We start from the raw sequence: 21,035 nt of genomic DNA, 5'->3' as shown, positions 1-21,035 counted from the left end.
CCAATCTCTGGTTCTGTGCATTTCAACAAGGAGGTGAGTGCGATGTACAGAATTATGGCTGAGAAACTGTTCATGGACGAGAAGAATACTGGCGAGGAGACGACATGTGGTGTGGACGAAGGGGATACTGACGAGGAGACAACATGTGATGTTGAAGAGGTCCCCTTGTCGGTTGGAGACTTCCGGGAACACGCCAACCACCCCGCGTGAAGAACTGCTTTCTGCAATAAATGTTGCGCCCTGGGCTTGCTTCAAGAAGGTTAAGGATAGGCAAAGTGGAGAGGAGAAGATCAGGCACTGGGGTAAGACGATTTCTGGCCACAACCGACTAAAGGTAAGATATGAAGAGAAAGCTGAAGAAATGGAAGACCTTTTCAGACAGCTCAGAAGTTGGAAGACAGGGCAGCGGATCAACCAGTCTGAGAGAAATGGTAAAGGTAGAGGGATTAATGGACAAATCTTTTGCAGAGAAATACACAGATAAAGAATAAATACACAAGTCCCCAGAAGAAGAAGACCAAGTGTAAAAACGGTCTATGTTGAATATTTTTCAAATCGATATTGAAGGTTGTAGGGGGCATAATTGTTGTGTTATGCCTAATTAACTGGTCGTTGGTTTTATAAACCTCAATATCTCTTTAAATTAACCTTTGTTGAAAGACTGTTTTTTAATTATTATTGAAAGACTGTATTGTCTCATTTAAATTTATAGTCACATGTTTGAATTGTTTCAAAATGTAAATAAATTTTTAGTTTGTTGTTTTGTTTAGCATTGAACACAAGCTCAGATTTCTTCTGTTAAAATTTAATCTAGTATTTTGTCATTTCTGAATTTAATTTACAACCAAAATCGTCCTTGATATCACTATTAATCATGAATCACATACAGTGATGACTACATTGTGATATCGGTTTATGCTGCAGTGTAAGAAAAATATAATAATCTTAACAACTATACTGTGTCATGTGAAGAAATGCAAAAACAAACTAGTATGCAAAATACAAATTCCAGTTAAAACTGCTTAACATTTTCTCTTTTATGTTAAAAATTACCCGTGCTTGATTTGGGGGTGGGACGCGGCAGATCGGAGTTCCGCTACCTCTGTTTCAGAAAGATAATTATATTGGCATAAATGTGTACATAAATAGGTTTTAAATCACATTAAATAGGTTAGAGCTCCGGCACCTATTTTTTTTCAAATAGAGCACTGAAAATAACTATTTATACTGTATAGTTAGATAGTACAGTAGATATGATTTTAAAATTTGCTGCTTTTAGTAATTTGTTTACCATCTTTTATAAAATAAGAGACTTTCACTTACCTCAGAACATGAATGTTTTTTGTATATAATAATAAGCTATATCGATCCAGCCATTAATGAAATCAGAGAAATATTCATCTAACTAATTAAATATATGTTAGATCACAAAAATCTTTTGCCAAATCATAGTTTTATGCAAGAGACTCTCTCCAAGAAAATGAGTAGAAGTTCCTCCTCGCCTCCCCGTTTGGTAATAGAGAAAATAATACTAAAACTATATCTTTTAACTATCCACCAATTATTTACAGAATGAGTTGAAAAGTGTTATATTACTTTATTTACTAATCTGAAAGTCAAACAGATTCCTGCTACCATGTCTACAGTGTTGTTTGGATCAGAGTATTGGAGAATTGTCCAAACAAGGTAGATTCTCAACAAACATTGAGCGCCTTTTGAGAGATTAAACATTTCAACTTGAATCTAGCCTTAGCACAGTGAATATTTTTCTATTATGCCTATTCAATAGAGTTCTATTCTTTCATTTTAGATCTTTTCTGTTACCATTTTAAGGTTAATGCAAGTTTGTCAACTGTATGATGGAAACCTGTTTTATATGGCAATTGTATTGAGTATTGTAAGCATATTACATAGCTCCCCCGTGACCACTGACCACTATACACCAACTGTACACACTTACTGTAGTTGTGACATGGGTCCAATATTTTTTTTATTACGTCGGCAACTAGGCCTACAGAAATAAAAAAAAAATGTGTAAAAAATATCCATTTTGTATACAGGATGTTCATTTTAAAACTTTCCATGTTTGTTGTGTACAAAGGTAAGGCTTTTAACACTTGTTTGCTCTCATTTCCCTCTAATTTGGCCATGCCAAATCCAATCAAATAATTTTCAATTTTAAAAATGGCCCAAAAGGGCCCGATTTGGGGGGTTGGTGATAGGGGTGCTTTTTGAGAAATGTTCAAAATGTAAACATGGGTTGTGTGATACATAAATTTAAAGGTCTAATCACCCCGATCATTTTGGTGCAAAACAGTTAATTATCTGTAACCGTATTTACATGGTGAGTTAAAACGTTTGAGGGCATTTTCCTTGTTATTTCCCAATTTAAAAAAATCTCAATCTTGAAGAATAAAAGAAAGCTGAAAACTCTAAATTCTTAAACAACAAATAACAAATTTCATATAATGTGAAAGGTCCTTTTTAAACAAATATTTTACGTTTTTGAGTTTTTTTTCTATCTATTACCGCTTAAAAATGGCAGATACGCATTGCTGCATTCTCTCTTGGGGCAAGCTACCATTCCACTCAGTTGAATCAGACGACGCTCGTCCCAGAAAGACCAAGTTTCGACAAAGCATCTTTCCTCCGAGTACGTACTTGTCTTGTAGTCCATTCGCGGGGTATTTCCTGTACCTATATATTTTTATGTTGAACAAAGTGATTTTTGATTTGATTTGATTTATATCTTCACTTAACCATAGAATCTGACATATTATGCTGATTAAAAAAAACTCGCTATTCATTCCAAGAATAAATATCAACAACACAAATTTGGTAAGACGTATCAACACAAAACATAGTTTAAATTTGTCTTCCAATTGTAACCGTTGTACAAGTTGAACTGTCATAAAACTTAAATAGCATTTGAAATTTCCGCGGGTTGAAGTGGTTCAAAGTGGTGGAGATAATTATGAATTAAGTGGATCATCACGTCAAATTGCTCTGGAAGGAATGAAAGAAGGGGGGGGGGGTGAAAGGGGGAGAGAGCACGTGTAAGTGAATCATCGTGCATATTGTGTGGCTATTGACCTACAGATTAACCATGCTTGGCTCTCCGGTGTATTGTGGGATGCTTTCGTTATATAAAACATGCGGGGGTTTTATTTGAAAATTATATAAATATAAAGATAATTTATTAAATAAATTACATCCTTCTTGCTTCATCAAGCAAGCTGCTTAACACTAAGGATGACAAACAACAATTGATGCAAAAAAAGTTATAATAAAAAATGCACAATAATTTTGATCTTGATCAGTTATAGCCCAGTTCATAAAGGTGTTGTAGAGGGGAATTTATTTGTGGGAATGTGTTCAGGTTAGTTAGAAGATAAAAATACTAAAAGTCCCCGCCCCTAGCCCTCTGCTTCACCGGTGCTGGGGGGGGGGGTAAGATCCAATATTTAGTTTCTTATACTCCTACACTGAAAACCGTGCACGATAACATTCTCTGCAATAATACACATTCTTTTATAAATAGATTGTTTATATAAATTTAAATAAGTGTGTATATTTATCATGGAAACTGGTAATTTTAGCATGATTACACACTATAGTTCGGCCGCTTAGAAAACGACCTGCGCGCTAAAACTAAACCAATGCTAGAGGAGGTCGCTTTCTAAGCGGCCGAACTATAGAATGACAATTTTTTGTAGCTATGCCTGTATAGTTTAATTTTTAACAATAAACAAAACAAAGACTAATTAATACTAATAATCATGGTCTGGCTCTCTTGGGGCAAGAGGGTCCCAAGTTGTTGATAGTTGGCCAAAGAACTACAGAATGAGATAACATTAAAACTGAAGAATCCACGAGTCATCAGCTTTAAACAATTATATGCAGTAGTCCATCTAAATTGTCACTGAAAAATTACTATAGTACAGAGTACTATTCACTGTAAAAATGCGGAAGTCTTTCGCACTGCCGAATCTTCTTCGGCCCAGACCCGGACCACACCGGCGCATCGCTGACGTCACAGGGTGGTCTGGCTCTAGTTTCATCGCTATCCTGGTTTTTGTTAGTTCTGATACGTTATCGCCCACCATTGTCCCCCTCCCCCCTAAATACAATTGACCTAAACAGACCAATTGCCCGTGCGGGGGCTTCGCTTAATCACTAAGTCAGTTCTCGGTACAACGCGCTGTCAGTGCTTTCTGGATTTCAACTCTCAGGTTGGTGAAGCAATTTGTCAAGTGCTTATTAATGATATTTTTTATTTTTATGTTGCCAAATATTAATTAATTTACCGGTATATGTATAATCAAAGGTATAATGTAATGTTTATTACCGGTATTTTAAATTAGATGGTTTTTTTTAAATTTGTATTAGGTTCATGAAAGAAATAGTAAATTCTATTAATGCAGAGACGAGAATTTACCGGTACTAGCTCAAGTGTCATTCGGCTTTGCCTCACACAGGAACACCAAATTCCTGAAAATGTTCAACAATTAAAACAGCTGACTTTAATGATAAAAAATTGTTAGGGAACACAAGTGAGCATGCTGGAAAACAGACAAATAATGGAGAGCAAGGGGAAATCAGCTGATTGATTTCCTTGCTCTAAATTAGTGCTTGGAAAACCATTATATTTCTTGATGCAAGCTGTCATTGAGTCACAGCTTCTTTTGTATGAAGTTATGATAATTATTTTATTCATAGGGCAAAAAATAAGCTCCCCGCTTAGTACTTGCACTCGAAATAAGTTAAAGTTGAATGATTTCGTTTAGACATATTATGTTCATTTATGATGTCATTACATTTATGACTCAACTCATTAAAGTCTTGGATTAGGGCAAACATTTTATTATATGTTTCATGTTCACAAAATCCTATGAAACTTTTACATTTTGCATTCCAACTAAAATGACTATCCAGTTTTGAGCATTTTATGCTAATATCATCCTTGAAATAGCTACTGAGCACTACTAAAGATGAAAAACCTTCACCAGTAGTTGACATAACACACAATATATATGCCTAATCTGCTACGTATAACTGTTTTAATACCTATAAACTGCTCTTACAAATTTACAAATGTTTATAAATGTGATAATTCTGCTTATGAACACAATTTAATATTGTAAATGTCATTTCCATAAACATAACTGTAAGGGGTATTTTGATCGCTTATTAGAATACAACATCATAAAATAGCATTATTTAATACAACATTTCCATTAAATAGGTGCGTAAAGAGTTCATTTTACGTTTTTACGGATAAAAACGATTAAAGGAATTAATTGTCTCTATTTAGCACTGGGTTTCAAATGTGGGTAGCGGATTTTTATCCCCCTGGAATTTTACCCCCTGGACAAACGTGACGTCACAAACCAGGGGGCAAAATTCCGGCCGCGAACTTTTGAGTTTCCGGGTTTTATCGCTAATCTAATTAATCACGCTCTGGCTATTTTCATTAGACTTCCAAATCCGCGGGGGTAAAATTCCGGCCGCGAACAAACTTTTGGCCACTCAGGTTCCTACGTCATAGTGACGTCAGCTTTGCCCAGGGGGTAAAATTCCAGGGGGAAAAAATTCCGGCGACCCTCAAATGTAATTAATTAAATAAGGGAAAATGATACTTATGTTATCGTAATTAATAATTATTAATTAATTATATTGCTGATACACTCGACATTTTAAATTGTTAAACGCTTGCATTGATAAAAATTACTTTTCCTTCATACAATGTGACCAAAGGGGTATTCAAAGGGCATTCATCTACCCCTTGCTACTTCGGCCTATTGACTTTATTGTAAACAAATATATTATGTTACTAAAACCTACGTGTAGAAAATAGTTTATAACATGAAAAGAAATTAATGAGTCAATTGATCTACAAACTCAACACTCCATTCATGGACAGCTTTCTTAACAAAAGTTGAACAATATTGACATAACGATAAGAGATGCTACTTGTACACTTATCTGTACATTTACATTGTGTAAAACAAGACTTAACATATCGTTCTTTAGCTCCAATTATTGTAACAGGACTTGAAAAGTCACCTATAGTGTAAAGCGTATCTTCCCGCGAATGTAAACATTTGTGAATAGTTGAATAATTACTTCGGTTACGGGTTAGTTGTACCAATGAAATGGCAAAATGTAAATTTAAGTAGATAAACAGATTAAAAACACACCATTGAGATCTTCCGGTTTTACCATTTAGATTCAGCTATGTTTGTATTTTTAACATGGTTATTAAAAATTCAAGTTTTTCCATCCATGAATAAAAATATTGATTGGTAATGTCGGGAGGGGAAATAAAAAAAACTTTATTAGTGGTAAGTAAAAATTGGCAAAAGAAAAGAATGGTTAACCGTTGTACTAAAAATCTCAAAAAGCTGGTAATTATGTCGACCTCCAGTCAACGCTCTAAAAATTAATTTTTTTTTTTAATCTGTTCGTTTTTTAATGCTGATTCCAAAAATGATATTCATTTTTTGCGGAAACGTCCCGTTTTCCCGGAAAATGGGAAAAACGGGAAAAATAATTTTTTGCCCATAACCCATGTTGTGGGTACTCAAATTGAGCGGAATTTCCTCCTGGACAAGAATATGTAAGTTTTATTACGATCGGACCACTATTAAGTAAAATATCACCGGAAAAGCGACCGCGCTGGCTACTTATGTAGGCTACTGCCGCGTGGGGATAGCATTGCGGGTGACTCTAAGCTATTGTAGAATGCGGGCTTTATTTTGGGTTAGGATTGGTTAGGTTAGGTTAGGTTAGGTTAAGTTAGGTTAGGTTAGGTTAAGTTAGTTTAGGTTATGTTAGTTTAGGTTAGGTTAAGTTTGATTAAGTTAGGTTAGGTTAAGTTTGGTTTGGTTAGGTTAGGTTAAGTTAGGTTTGGTTAGGTTAGGTTAAGTTTGTTTAGGTTAGGTAAGGTTAGGTTTGGTTAGGTTAGGTTAGGTTTGGTTAGGTTAGGTTAATTAGTTTAGTTTAGGTTAAGTTTGGTTAAATTAAGTTTGGTTAGGTTATGTTAGTTTATCAATAACATGAGTTTTGTAAGTAAATGGACCTAAAATTGTGGAATGCGGGCTTTATTTAAGGTTAGGTTAGTTTAGGTTAGGTTGAGTTTGGCTAGGTTAGTTTACTTACAATACTCATGTTATTGATAAACTAACCTAATCTAAACTAACCTAACCAAACCTAACCTAACCAAACCTAACCTAACCAAACCTACTTAAACTAACTTAACCTAACCAAACTTAACCTAACCTAAACTATACTAACCTTACCTAACCAAACTTACCTAACCTAACCTAAACTAACCTAACCTAACCAAACTTAACCTAACCTAACCTAACTTAACCTAACCTAACCAAACCTAACTTAATCAAACTTAACCTAACCTAAACTAACTTAACCTAACCTAACCTAACCTAACCTAACCTAACTTAACCTAACCTAACCCAACCAAACTTAACCTAACCTAACCCAAAATAAAGCCCGCATTCTACAAGGGTTTAGAGTCACCCGCAATGCTAGCGCCATGCGGCAGTACATAAGTAGCCAGCGCGGTTGCTTTTCCGGTGATATTTTACTTAATAGTATTGAGCGGAATTTCCTCCTGGACAAGAATATGTAAGTTTTATTACGATCGGACCACTATTAAGTAAAATATCACCGGAAAAGCGACCGCGCTGGCTACTTATGTAGGCTACTGCCGCGTGGGGATAGCATTGCGGGTGACTCGAAGCCATTGTAGAATGCGGGCTTTATTTTGGGTTAGGATTGGTTAGGTTAGGTTAGGTTAGGTTAAGTTAGGTTAGGTTAGGTTAAGTTAGTTTAGGTTATGTTAGTTTAGGTTAGGTTAAGTTTGATTAAGTTAGGTTAGGTTAAGTTTGGTTTGGTTAGGTTAGGTTAAGTTAGGTTTGGTTAGGTTAGGTTAAGTTTGTTTAGGTTAGGTAAGGTTAGGTTTGGTTAGGTTAGGTTAGGTTTGGTTAGGTTAGGTTAATTAGTTTAGTTTAGGTTAAGTTTGGTTAAATTAAGTTTGGTTAGGTTATGTTAGTTTATCAATAACATGAGTTTTGTAAGTAAATGGACCTAAAATTGTGGAATGCGGGCTTTATTTAAGGTTAGGTTAGTTTAGGTTAGGTTGAGTTTGGCTAGGTTAGTTTACTTACAATACTCATGTTATTGATAAACTAACCTAATCTAAACTAACCTAACCAAACCTAACCTAACCAAACCTAACCTAACCAAACCTACTTAAACTAACTTAACCTAACCAAACTTAACCTAACCTAAACTATACTAACCTTACCTAACCAAACTTACCTAACCTAACCTAAACTAACCTAACCTAACCAAACTTAACCTAACCTAACCTAACTTAACCTAACCTAACCAAACCTAACTTAATCAAACTTAACCTAACCTAAACTAACTTAACCTAACCTAACCTAACCTAACCTAACCTAACTTAACCTAACCCAACCAAACTTAACCTAACCTAACCCAAAATAAAGCCCGCATTCTACAAGGGTTTAGAGTCACCCGCAATGCTAGCGCCATGCGGCAGTACATAAGTAGCCAGCGCGGTTGCTTTTCCGGTGATATTTTACTTAATAGTGGTCCGATCGTAATAAAACTTACATATTCTTGTTCAGGAGGAAATTCCGCACAATTTGAGTACCCACAACATGGGTTTTGCCCAAAAAAACATTTTTCCCGTTTTTCCCATTTTCCGGGAAAACGGGACGTTTCCGCAAAAAATGAATATCATTTTTGGAATCAGCATTAAAAAAACGAACAGATTAAAAAAAAAAAAATAATTTTTAGAGCGTTGACTGGAGGTCGACATAATTACCAAAAAGCTCACTGATATTATGTTGATATAGATGTTGTATTAAATATAAATTTTAAATCGTATTGGATAAACCGTATTCAGCATATTGCAAATTTATTGTAAATTAGTAGTTCTATTCCATCTTGTCCTGTTCTAAACAAAAATTAATCTTGAAAAGGCAAATGGGTATTGCATTGGAATATTTTGTACCAGAAACATGTTTTGAACCATATTGAATTGGGCAATTTGTGCAAGGGGTCCCCTTGTCAAATACTATTTCAATATTTTCAATAGAGGGTAAATGATACTGTAGTGATTCTTTTGCTCTAGGGATAAAAGTGGTCTAATTACTACGTTAGACCTGCAACGCATGTATTGAAACAGCTGTTTTCGTTTCAGTGTGACAAATAATTGTTTAACTGTTTGTGTTATGTTGGTTTGGTGTTAGCAGGAGATGACAACAAAACTAATAACACTTTACACATACAATTAAGTGTTAGTTCAGAACAGATGCACTCAAAAATGGGCGTGAACTAAGTGGAGTGGATAAGCTTTGTGAACGAGTCTTTAAATTGAATGTATCTCATGTTTCAGATCACTGAGGGCTACAATACAGGTTTGCTTAGAAATCTAGTTTTGATTATATTTAAATTTCTAACTTGAAACTATAATAGATTACCAAGTATAGATGGGTTTCACCATAACACTTCCAATCCTTGGCAGTTTTTCATATTTCCAATCATAAAAAAAAATAGCTCAGTAAAATCAAAGTTATTCAGGGGAAAATGTTTACCTAGCCTAACCTGATTTTATATAACATAAATACGAATTTCATGTATTGAATTGTTTCTATCATAACGAGGTAAAAATAGTAATGCAATGCTCTTCTACTTTTTAGGTTGCAATTACAAAAAAATAGCTGATTTAAAATCCATTTTCCATGTATTGTTTCATTTTCCATGAAGCTGTGTATTACAGTATCTTGTTTACCATCTGGCATTGGCTAAACATTCAACTGAAGAATCATCTGTTAGATGACGATTCATTTAACCTTTATCAAGAAAGTGTGTCAGCATAACTGTATATTTAAAAGTGGACACTAGAAATAATCTAAACGCAATGGGGTGAATGCCTTAAGGGAATTATCTTTTTCGTTACCATTCGCAATCGCAGCTGCACCGGATCATTGGCTTTAACAAGACAACTAAAGCATAAAAATCGAAGTAGGACAGCTATTAATGGGTCGGCACCGAGTAAACCTTTTTTGTATTGAGTTTATAGATCTGTGAGTCGATACAGGAGATCCGTTCACATAGCTTAGCTGCTCTCCTTTAGATTCCTCGGCACCCACATCACATTCAGCGCAATCTTCCTCTCTGGAGAATCCTCCACAGATAAAATATTTTCCTTCTCTGTTATCACTTCTCTTCCTTCACAGTCATGGCCGTCCCTTGGCAGACCTGGGCGTCGGCATGTTGCTGCTGCGTCGCGGCGCTCACCGTCGCCACCCTCGCCTCCGCCCCTCACCTAGACTCTTCTGTGGAGTACTGTCGGGACATGCAGCCCCAGCGCAGCCTCGACGTTGACCAGGTAAACATGATGGAGCATGTCGTGACATGTCCACGTGAATGTCTTTAATTTATGTTGAACTGCATGAATAGGTGTGTATCAAAGAACTCCTGTAAAAGCCACGTGACAATTTAAATGTATCATTAAGTAGTGAAATATGTACCAATCGGTAAACGCCATGGAGTGTGTATTTACTTTTCCAATATTTACGAAGGAAAACCTACATTAAGTAGAATGATTAAGTCACGTTCTTGATCAAGTTTTGAGAAGGTTTGTCAATCTCTGAGGCAGATTTCACATAGCCGCTAGGGATGATTTCAAAGGAGAACACCTTCGTAAACTCCCATTGCTCATTCTCATACTAAAGGCTACTTTTTCATATGAGAGCCCCCGTAGCTTATATTTCAAAGGATAACGCCTCCATAACGTATTTTTTTCTAATGAGAACACCCCTATATCACATGTTGAAGGAGTCCCCACCCCATAGATTCTAGGTTAAAAAACAACACTGCCACCTTGTTAATTGTCGCTGAAACAGCAGCGTTATGACTCATAGTGGGGAGGCAAGTTTAGTAAAATATGTAAAATAACAAAGTTGGCTCACCCCGAAAGGTAACCGGTGAACACTATGCTAGATGATATTGTATAGTAGTAGAGATGATATTTTGACCGGTGTTCACTCTGTATGAGTGGGACTCTCTTTTCTGGACGCCATTTTCCAAAATGGCGGATGTCAATGTTTGATCTTTGTATAACTCGAGCAAAAATTATCCGATTTTGATGAAATTTGGTATAAACGTTTAAAATGACGTGGTAAAATGACATTTATTCAAACGAGTTCGGGAACCAGCATGATCGGACCATGGAAGCGGGGTTTATGGGGTGTTTAAGGGGGGGTTTATGGGGTCAAAATGGGAATTTCAAATTTTTTGCCCCCAAAGCAAAAAAAATTTCCATTTCTCTCTAAACCATTTTAAAGAACTTAAAAAAACAAATAATTAAGTATATTAAATTTTTTTTGTACCCTTATTGGTTACGGAGAAAATTCAAAAAGTGTTAATTTAAAATTCCCATGTTATTCTTATGGAGGATATTGTCAACTCTTGTAGTTTGCTTGTTTATGGATATATTTTGATCAAACTTGGCAAACCTATTTATTTATACTAAGCTATTAATGTTCTATTAATATTCACACTTTATTAGCCTCCCTGTAGCAGCAAACCTAGGTACTCGTTAAATCTAATGTTATTTAAATTGAATTAATTTAAAAACCAATCAGGCAAATGGAAATACGCTTAGTCTGTAGGTTTGCTGTGACGGGGGTATTTATTCTTGACATTTCTTCCTTAACCTAGTGGTTCAGGAGATATAAGCAGTTTAAGTTGGGGTTTTCTCCATGACAAATAAATTAATCCGTTTTAACTGCCACCCTAATGTATCCCGTTGGGTCGTTGTACTTTTCTATAATATCAAATGTATCGTCTATTTTTAAAATAATGGACCCCAATACAATGTGACATTAAATAAATTTTTTTAAATTATAATTAGTTATTTACAATAATATTTCTTTAAACATAGATAATGATATTTCTTCTTATTAAACATGAAAAACACTAGTAAAAGGTTCTTTGTGCACGGTCTAACTCACCTTTTAGTATACATTCAAGAGAATATATATTCAAGAGTTATACTGTTACCTCCTCATCGTCCTTGTTTGAATATATGTTCTTACATTTCTCAAGAGAACATCCACACACTTTGCAGGGTGTCCACAGAAAATTTGTCATTCATTTCCATGACTATCCATGACTATTTACCATCAATTTCCATAACTCACGAACTTTACTTGAAAATTATAATATTCATACACACACGAATAATACTGACTAAACAAGCTATTTCACAGAATATACTGAAATATGTATTAACAGAAAGCAATGGAGTAATACATTTTGCTAAAAATATGGCCTTCAAAGTATGGAAGGAAAAAAGAAAGCCCATACTTCGCCGTCCCCATAGCTGGCCAAGTTCTCTATCCTTTGTCATTTTTTCAAAAAGCATAAACTAATACAACTGTAATAAATTGAGTTGTCATACATTTGTGAGAAATCCTGAAAAATGCTGAAATAGTTGGGGTTACGGCCGACAGGAGCATTGAAAAGTTCCCTCAAATCCATCCATCATTGGGGATTTCCCTGACTTTCCATGACCTTTTGCCTATTTCCATTACTTTCAATGACCAGAATTTTTTTCCATGACTATCCCTGACTTTCCAGAATGTGGTCACCCTGCTTTGAGAAATGGTAGCTTGTTTACTGTACACACAATTAGATCGAGAACCATCTGTAGTACATCCGCACTGCAAGAGCTGTTTGTATGTGGATGTAAACGGATCTTTTAGGTGTAAATGGAAGGTTTTAGTTCACCATTATCGTCGTACCATCCGCAATCAAGTACATCAGGCAACACAGGCTAAGCCTCCAGTGCTTTCTTCCACACTCATGTGCACGTTGGATGTGTAGCTTCAATGAAGCATTTGTAGGGGGGGGGGGGGCATTGCTGGTGTTTTCTTTCCAAACTGTAATTTTCAAAGTTCATTGATTGATTTAAAGGTTTCTGTATTATGGAGAGGACGTGAGTAAATTTGAATAAAAAAATCTTCAGCCGATCTGATTGTCAATTGATCTTAACATTAATAACACCAATTAACATAAATTGATTAATAACATAATATTATCTGATAATGTTCCAACTCCATTTTCTGCAAGCAATTTAGGATTTTTCAGATAAACCTCTCATGCAGTATTCTTGCCTATGCCGTTTGGTTGACTGGTTTTGTTACAACCAGTAGTTATCGAGTGAAAACCAATAATAGATTCTCGGACATCAGTTGGAGAATATTGTATGCACAGGGACAAATATTTTGTTAGATGATGTTCCTTGTGACATCCATATTTCATCTACGTTAATTTCTTGAGACATGCTCAATAGCAAAACTAGCGAACCTGTATCTTTGCATTGTACAACTATCCGACTGTACCATTATTATTAGCGGCATATTTTTCATGGAGCAAGATCCTCGTATCTGCTTTTTCGTGGTTTGAAAATAATGAATCTAACGGAACCCCAGATGTGGAAGTAGCCTTATCACATTGTTCGTAGCCACCAGCTGTCACTATAATCTTGCTTGGGTTTACTTTCTTAGAGGATACATCCAGCAAATTTGTTTTAGAGGAAGTTAGTTAAAGATTTTTTATTCTCAAGAAGATTTAATAAATCCATTCCAGTTCTGTGGCAAGGGTACGTTTCTATCTCGTATGTCACGTCTTATAAGGGGTTGCTCTTGATTTTACGTTTGGTCCTAGTCGCAGATTTAATTGAATTATTTTTATAGCTATCAAAGACAACATCAATTCTGATTTGTTTTTAAATAAATTCAATTTAAATGACATTAGGTTTAACGAGTACTTAGGTTTGCTGCTACAGGGAGGCTAATAAAGTGTTAATGTTGAGGAATATTATTAGATTAGTATAAATAAAAAAGTTTACCAAGTTTGATCAAAATATATCCATAAACAAACAACAAGAGTTGACAATATCCTCCATAAGAATAACATGGGAATTTTAAATTAACACTTTTTGAATTTTCTCCGTAACCAATAAGGGTACAAAAAAACTTTAATATACTTAATTATTTGTTTTTTTAAGTTCTTTAAAATGGTTTAGAGAGAAATTGGAAAATGTTGTGCTTTGGAGGCAAAAAATAAGAAAATCCCATTTTGACCCCATAAAACCCCCCATAAACACTCCATAAACCCCCGCTTCCATGGTCCGATCACGCTGGTTCCCGAACTCGTTTGAATAAATGTCATTTTAAACGTTTATACCAAATTTCATCAAAATCGGATAATTTTTGCTCGAGTTATACAAAGATGAAACATTGACATCCGCCATTTTGGAAAAAGGCGTCCAGAAAAGAGAGTCCCACTCATACAGTGTGAACACCGGTCAAAATATCATCTCTACTACTATACAATATCATCTAGCATAGTGTTCACCGGTTACCTTTCGGGGTGAGCCAACTTTGGAATTTTGGCCATTCGCCTCCCCACTATCAGACGGAATGATGTCCATTGGTTAATGCGAGGTTAAGGTCGATTTAATTTAGTTGAGAAGCGACCGACTGCTCGGAGTGACTTTGAACCGCCTCCCGCTCTCAGCTAATATTCTATTATCTTCATTCGAGGCCTGAAAACAACCGAACTAATCATACAAGTCGTTATTCATAGATAACCTCCGCGAGATAGCGTCTATTGTTACAAACGCGTGTTTGTGTTTGTGGTGTGTTGTGTGTCCGGAATGTGGTGGAAGGTGTTTGTGCTATTCGTGGTGTCTTGTGGTGCCCAGGAGTGGAATGGATCGGAGGAGAAGGGTGCCGTTGATCCCAACGTGTGCAACATGCACCCTACCCGCAACGTCATTGGGAGCATTGAATCGGTAATGAATTCAGATATCAATTTTTGCATGTTAAATGAAAAATAATGATAAATAATATGAAAAATTTCAATAATGAGGTGAACCTCGTGGGCCTTTCTTTCGGTTAACCTAAAAAAAAACCAATTAATATGCCGTGTTCAAAATAAATTTACAAAAGAATTTAGAATATAACAAACATGAGGAGATGAGTCTCAGTACTTAGTGTAGGAAGACACGATTTAATTTTGTATGTGTTTCAGAAATTGACATTTCTCCGATTTTTTTCAAGGGATAGTTCCATACATTGCTCATTTATTTCATTGCTTATTTATTTCATTGAGCATGACTGATTGATTGAGCCCAATAAATCAAGTATGGACCCATGACCAATGACGTTTGAAGAACTTAAACTGCGGTACAAGGGCTCAATCTGGCCTCTTTATTCATGGTACTAACATATGAAATGATAGTTTAGTACCATGTACCGGTATTTTTAGTTTTTTTCTATATCCTCTGATTTTTAGAACCCGTTTTGAATGCTGGTGATTTTAAAGCAGAAGAGACATTTTATTTGAAAAAAAGGCTAAAACTAAATGCAATTGTTACTCTGTGAAATTCAAATTTTTGATAGCAGATACAGTTGGATGATGTCCAAACAATTATTGCGAACATTTTCCGCACTAATCAGTGGGTGAAAATGATATCAATGATTATTTTAATAAAATTATTATAACCTAAAAGAAATTTGCTTACAAGGACGTTATAGATCTATTTTTCTGTACCTAGGCCTACTTCACTGTAATGTTCATGAACTCCTAAACATGATATGGATACCCTAACAGTAAATGTTTGTCGAAACTAGCCTCTAACAATAAGGTATATATCAGACCCCTTGGTTAAAATCCTAAAACAACCGAACAACCCATTACGACAAGTCTAAAAATTTAAGCGAGATTTGGCACATGCACTATAAAAGATAGCTAACGTGTCATTTTAAAGGGCTCTTTTAGTTAATATCACAAATCTAAAATCATGCGAGAAATTAGGGGTCTACAATTTGAAACAACTGTTTAAACTGCTGTAGGTAAAAGTTTCATGGTTAGTAACAATTTATGTAAGTAATATGGAATTCATTCGTAAAACCGATTACTCTAGGTTGGGCTCTAACAATACTTCAAAGTAAATAAAACTATGATGCAAGTTAAATCTCTCCTACTTATCTCTAAATAGGCGGACTAAGTCCTAAGTAGTAAACTGAGTCAGATATCAATCCGGAATATGATAAAGAGAGCTCATCGTTTGGATTTGAAACACGGACAATTATACAAAAAATATGTGCTTTGTTTTGATGCAATCATAGTTACACAAAAATTTTATTTAATCTCAATAAAAGTTATAAAAGTCTTGTATTTTATGGAAATTTACAGAATATCATATAAAACTGGGTAATTAATGGCAAATGCAATTCTCCATATTTACGTGTTTATTGAACTTACATCAGATTGTACTTACTATCTTGAAAACAACATTACAACAAGTAAAATTAAATTTCATCACAGACAAGGGAAACAAAGGAAACAACTTTTATTTCCTTAGTCAATGATTTCATACAATACTGGTGCGAGTTTGAAACAAATGAAATAGAATGAATTCCTGAAAACCTACTTATATAAATTTGAAATTATATAAAAATGTATAAAGAACAACGTGGCAGAGAACATTATGTCAATATAGTTTCAGTGTTTCTATGCATAGTCAATGGTGTTACCTAATGTTACTTTAAGATAGACTATCCGATACTTTTTAATAAAGTTGTGAGAAAACCAACTGTATCATTGGTGAATTTGGTTTAGGGTATAATTATGAGTAAAGGAGATGGAACAGGGATAGCATTTTTAGGGAAAACATTATGCAGGTTGTTCTAGAGAGTCGCTCCGTAAAAAAAGAATGTCAGGCGAAGCCGACGGGCGACAGCTTGTACACTTGTAGTGTAAGCATTAATTTGTGACTCAAATAATATTAATTTCAGCTTCATGTTGTTATATTTTTGAATGGTAATTATCTAGAAATTGTTATAAAAATTAATTTTAAAAGCGCACGTTTAATGAAGAAAAATCATAAGTGGTACCAGAAATGACTATTTGGGATTATTAGAGTATTAATTAATCAAGTTATCAATAACAACAAAAAGTCATATCGTAATTAATTTGTATTTTGGGAATTTTCTCATATTTTAATCCTTATCCTATTATCACATTAACGAGCTCCATTTCATCAATCATATAGCTAGCACTCTAATAGGGTAGAGGAAAGCCTATTTAGGAAAACCGAGATATGAATTCAGTAATACACTTACAGTTTTTAAAATTTTAAAAGAAATCAACTTACATGAGATGACTATACTTACAAGAGCATAATTCAATTCAAATACCTCCATCTAATTACTCTATGTTTACCATCTACCATAAAGTTCAACCTATCACAAATAACGTCACTAGTACAGCAATATAGGATGTTCTATTGTTCAGTAAAATATGCCATAAAGTGCCTCTAGTTATAGAACAATAAGGGAGACCCCTGCAGTAGGGTTGTGTTGGGCAATATATCGCATGTTATCTAGGCCAGGCTGTCTCCTAAGTCACTTTTAATTACCACCTGGCACCCCATGGATAATCTGCTTCCTAGCAGGTCACTGGCACAACAACGCTCCAATACGTAGGGAAACTCAATTAACTGTTAATTAATTAGACAAAACAATGTTCTGCACAGTGCATCTCCTTTTCGTTTTAGCTTTGTAGCAACAAAATCCAGACTTGACTTGAAATGTATACAAACTGATTTAAATTTCCTCTCACCAAAGTATTTTTATTATTTAACTCGATCCCGGTTACGCCCCCAGTCACACATATCTAGTCGTGGCATAACTGTCACTTGTTTCGTTTATTCACATGATTTATTGGGTTTTAAGTTGTTTTCAGTTTGAATGCCATATCTATCTGTGTAATTTAAGTAATTTATTGAGACTTAAAAATGAAATAACGCATTGCTTTCTTAACGTTCCATTTTTAGCTGTACACCTTCAGGGGTTCGTCTCATAAATATTCAAAGTACCTAGGCCTATGTTAATGTAAAATGGTTAAAGATGATTTTGTGTTAATTCATTTTAGCGAATTTCCCATATAGGGAATAAGCTATTACCGTAGTACTCATGGTAAGACCTGGACACGGGACCAATTTTTTTTTTCGTTTTGAAGTCCCTAGAGGCCAAAAATACCATCCGTTCAAATTCATATATATATATATTTATATATATATATATATATTAATAATTTTGGATTTTTCCATTTCTGTCATAAAGATTTCTGATAAAAGTCCTGAAAGGGGAGATCCCATTGGTAGACCATCTTCTTGAAGATAGAAAGACGAATCATAACTAAAGTAATTTTGCTTAACAGTTACCTCTGTAAGTTTGATAATATCATTTATTTCATTTATTTTCAATTTGTTTTGGTTTATTATGTTTCTTTTCAATATATATAATGTTTCTTTGGTTGGAATATTCGTATACATATTGTTTACATCGAAAGATAAGAGTAAAACATCGCTAGGAATATCTATATCTTTAATTTTGTTGATAAGATCTTGGGTGTTTTTCAATGAAGAATCAGATTCTAAATTTACATTATTTTTTATTTTGTTGTTTAAGTATTTTGATAGTTTGTATGAAGGTGAATTTATGAAGTTTACTACAGGTCGAATTGTTATATATGTATAATCAAATATATATATGTGTCCGTTAACGCGATAACTCGAGCAAAAATGATCCGATTTCGATGAAATTTGGTACAAACGTGTAAACCTACGTTTATTCGAACGAGTTCGCGAACCAGCATGATCGGACCATGGGAACGGGGGTTTATGGGGGCTTTTATGGGGTAAAAATGGGTTTTTCCCATTTTTGACCCAAAAAACATAGAATTTTGCAAATTCTTTCTAAACTATTTTGTAGAGCTTAAAAAAACAAATAATTTAGTATATTGAAGCGTAATAATGCGCCTAATGGTTACGGAGAAAATTCCAAAAAATTGTAAATTTAAAATTCCCATGTTATTCTTATGGAGAATAAGTAAACTGTTGTAGTTTGCTTGTTTATTGACATATTTTGCCCAAATTTGGAAAATGTTTTTATTTCTTACTAACTATTGACATTATACATAAAAAACACTTTTACCCCCCTGTTGCAGCAAACCTAAGTATGTGTTAAACTGATTCTATTTAAATAGGGAATAAATGCAATATTTTTAAGGAGACAATTTAGTGTAAATCCAATCAGGCAATTGGAAATTCGCTTAGTCTGCAGGTTTGCTGCGGCGGGGGTATTTTTAAATTCAAGTAATTAACACAAGTAATTAAATAAAACCATGTGCATCTTAACTTTCGGTGGTGTGTACACCTATTCCAAAATGAAAACCAACAAGTTAGCATCTATTTGCTAGCACCAGGCTGACTTATAATTGAAATAAACCTATTTCGTTGTATAACAGAAAAATAGTAGAGTACCAAAATGTACTTTGTAGACTCTACAACGTATGGTACTCTGCTAAGCTCTCATTCGTTGAGTTCAATGGAGAGTTGTAGGGCAGCGTTAGTGTTCAACTTCTTGAATTTAAAATTTTTTCACTACCTTTTACATAAATCTCCAGTAGCTTATTGTGTATGTCCTTATTTGTAAGGTAATCATTATCAATATTTTGTTATATTAATTATCATTAAAATTAAAATACATACACAGCTAGTTATTATTAAAATTAAAATACATACACTTCATTTTGTTTTACAAACATTCTATTTCGTTTTACATTTTGTTTTCTAGGCCATAAACTATGCCTGATACTGTTACAAATTTTAAATGTAATTTTACAGGGACAATTTTTAAAACGATTTAATGATACGTGATATATACGATGAATATACGTGATATATTTTTAGTACATTTCAAATCTTAGCTCGTAGTGACGGTTTAAATGAAATTTTATATGGAAAATATATTGATTTAAAATAACGTAACTAATTTCTTATTTGATGGTAGGTCTTCACTATTTTTCATTTACATTATTCTTGAGCCAAAATAACAGCTGATACTTGCAATCGCCAAGGAACAAACCTGCAGTTCAAACCTTATCGTCGATGCAGAGAGGAATGATTTTTCCAGGTTTACTGCGCGCTCAAGTCGTGAGTTCTTATGTTTGCAATATGCGTGTTTTTACAGTAATTACTAATTGCGTGTCCTGATTGCACGCAAGCTTTACTTGTTTTACTTACGACAGACCAACATGACAAAATTCTTCTTGCTACGCTGTTTAACGTTACGTTTTTGCCTTTACTGATAGAAACAAAAACCTAAGTCACTAATTTGTAAGCGTTCTGTAGGTAGACAGCTTTCAGGTTGCAGCTGTTTTGTAGATTTTGCCTTCAAATCTTACGGTATTTCAAGTAACATTTCGGCCATTCATCATGCTTACCACTAAAGCTTGGACGTTTTTGACGAAATGAAACAGTAAGTTTCGTCCCAGATAATATAAGATGAAATAGTAATTAATATAGAACTATTTTAACTATTTTTTAATATTTTATATGATGAAAAATATTTTTGTCATATTGCAGCAAAAACAGCCGTTTTAAATGCATATTTTGCTGGCCTAAAGTAGCATTTTACTCTCTAGGGTGTAAAAATAGTGTTTAGCCCCTAGGGAGTAAAAAACAGCTGTTGTAAACTCATATGTAAATTTCGAATTGTAAAGAATCGCATGTATCAAAAGTAGGTATCGATTGTTAAGTAGATTGTATTTTATTGCTGCCTTCTTGTCAATAGTTCGACTCGAAATATCGAAAGTATAATATACACTTACACAAACGTAACAGACGAAAAAAAATCACTTACTTATAAAAATAATAATATACTTAAATGTATAAAAAATTTAAACAATGCTGCTTGTTTACATTTGAAAAATAAAAAAAAACAAGTTGGAAGTTGTAAGAGGTTATCTTTTACATGGGAAGTTCAATAGTAGTAAGTAGAATTGTCATTTTTTAACGAAGTTTGATTAAAACATGTTGGAATATAACGAACAAAAGT

At 34.3% G+C, this 21,035-nt stretch overlaps 1 protein-coding gene across 2 annotated transcripts in view; it reads left to right on the top strand.

The window, feature by feature from the left end:
• Positions 1 to 4,158: 4,158 nt before the first annotated feature.
• The window catches only part of LOC128993624 (uncharacterized), a 35,846-nt gene continuing 18,969 nt past the window's right edge, over positions 4,159 to 21,035 (top strand). The window contains exons 1-2 of one of the 2 annotated variants that reach the window (XM_054417645.1): positions 4,159 to 4,232; positions 10,293 to 10,444. In XM_054417645.1, coding sequence (XP_054273620.1) covers positions 10,295 to 10,444 — 150 coding nt within the window. In that variant the 5' untranslated portion in view covers positions 4,159 to 4,232; positions 10,293 to 10,294. Of the gene's footprint in view, positions 4,233 to 10,292; positions 10,445 to 14,607; positions 14,921 to 21,035 lie in introns of those variants that run through there. The other variant, XM_054417646.1, reaches the window with a different exon arrangement.

The sequence above is a fragment of the Macrosteles quadrilineatus genome, unplaced genomic scaffold (genome assembly GCF_028750875.1).
Source record: "Macrosteles quadrilineatus isolate MER2022 unplaced genomic scaffold, UCM_ALF_1.0 Scaffold_4__1_contigs__length_99947679, whole genome shotgun sequence".
NCBI classification, from domain to species: domain Eukaryota; kingdom Metazoa; phylum Arthropoda; class Insecta; order Hemiptera; family Cicadellidae; genus Macrosteles; species Macrosteles quadrilineatus.
This window is presented reverse-complemented; position numbering and strand designations above follow the sequence as displayed.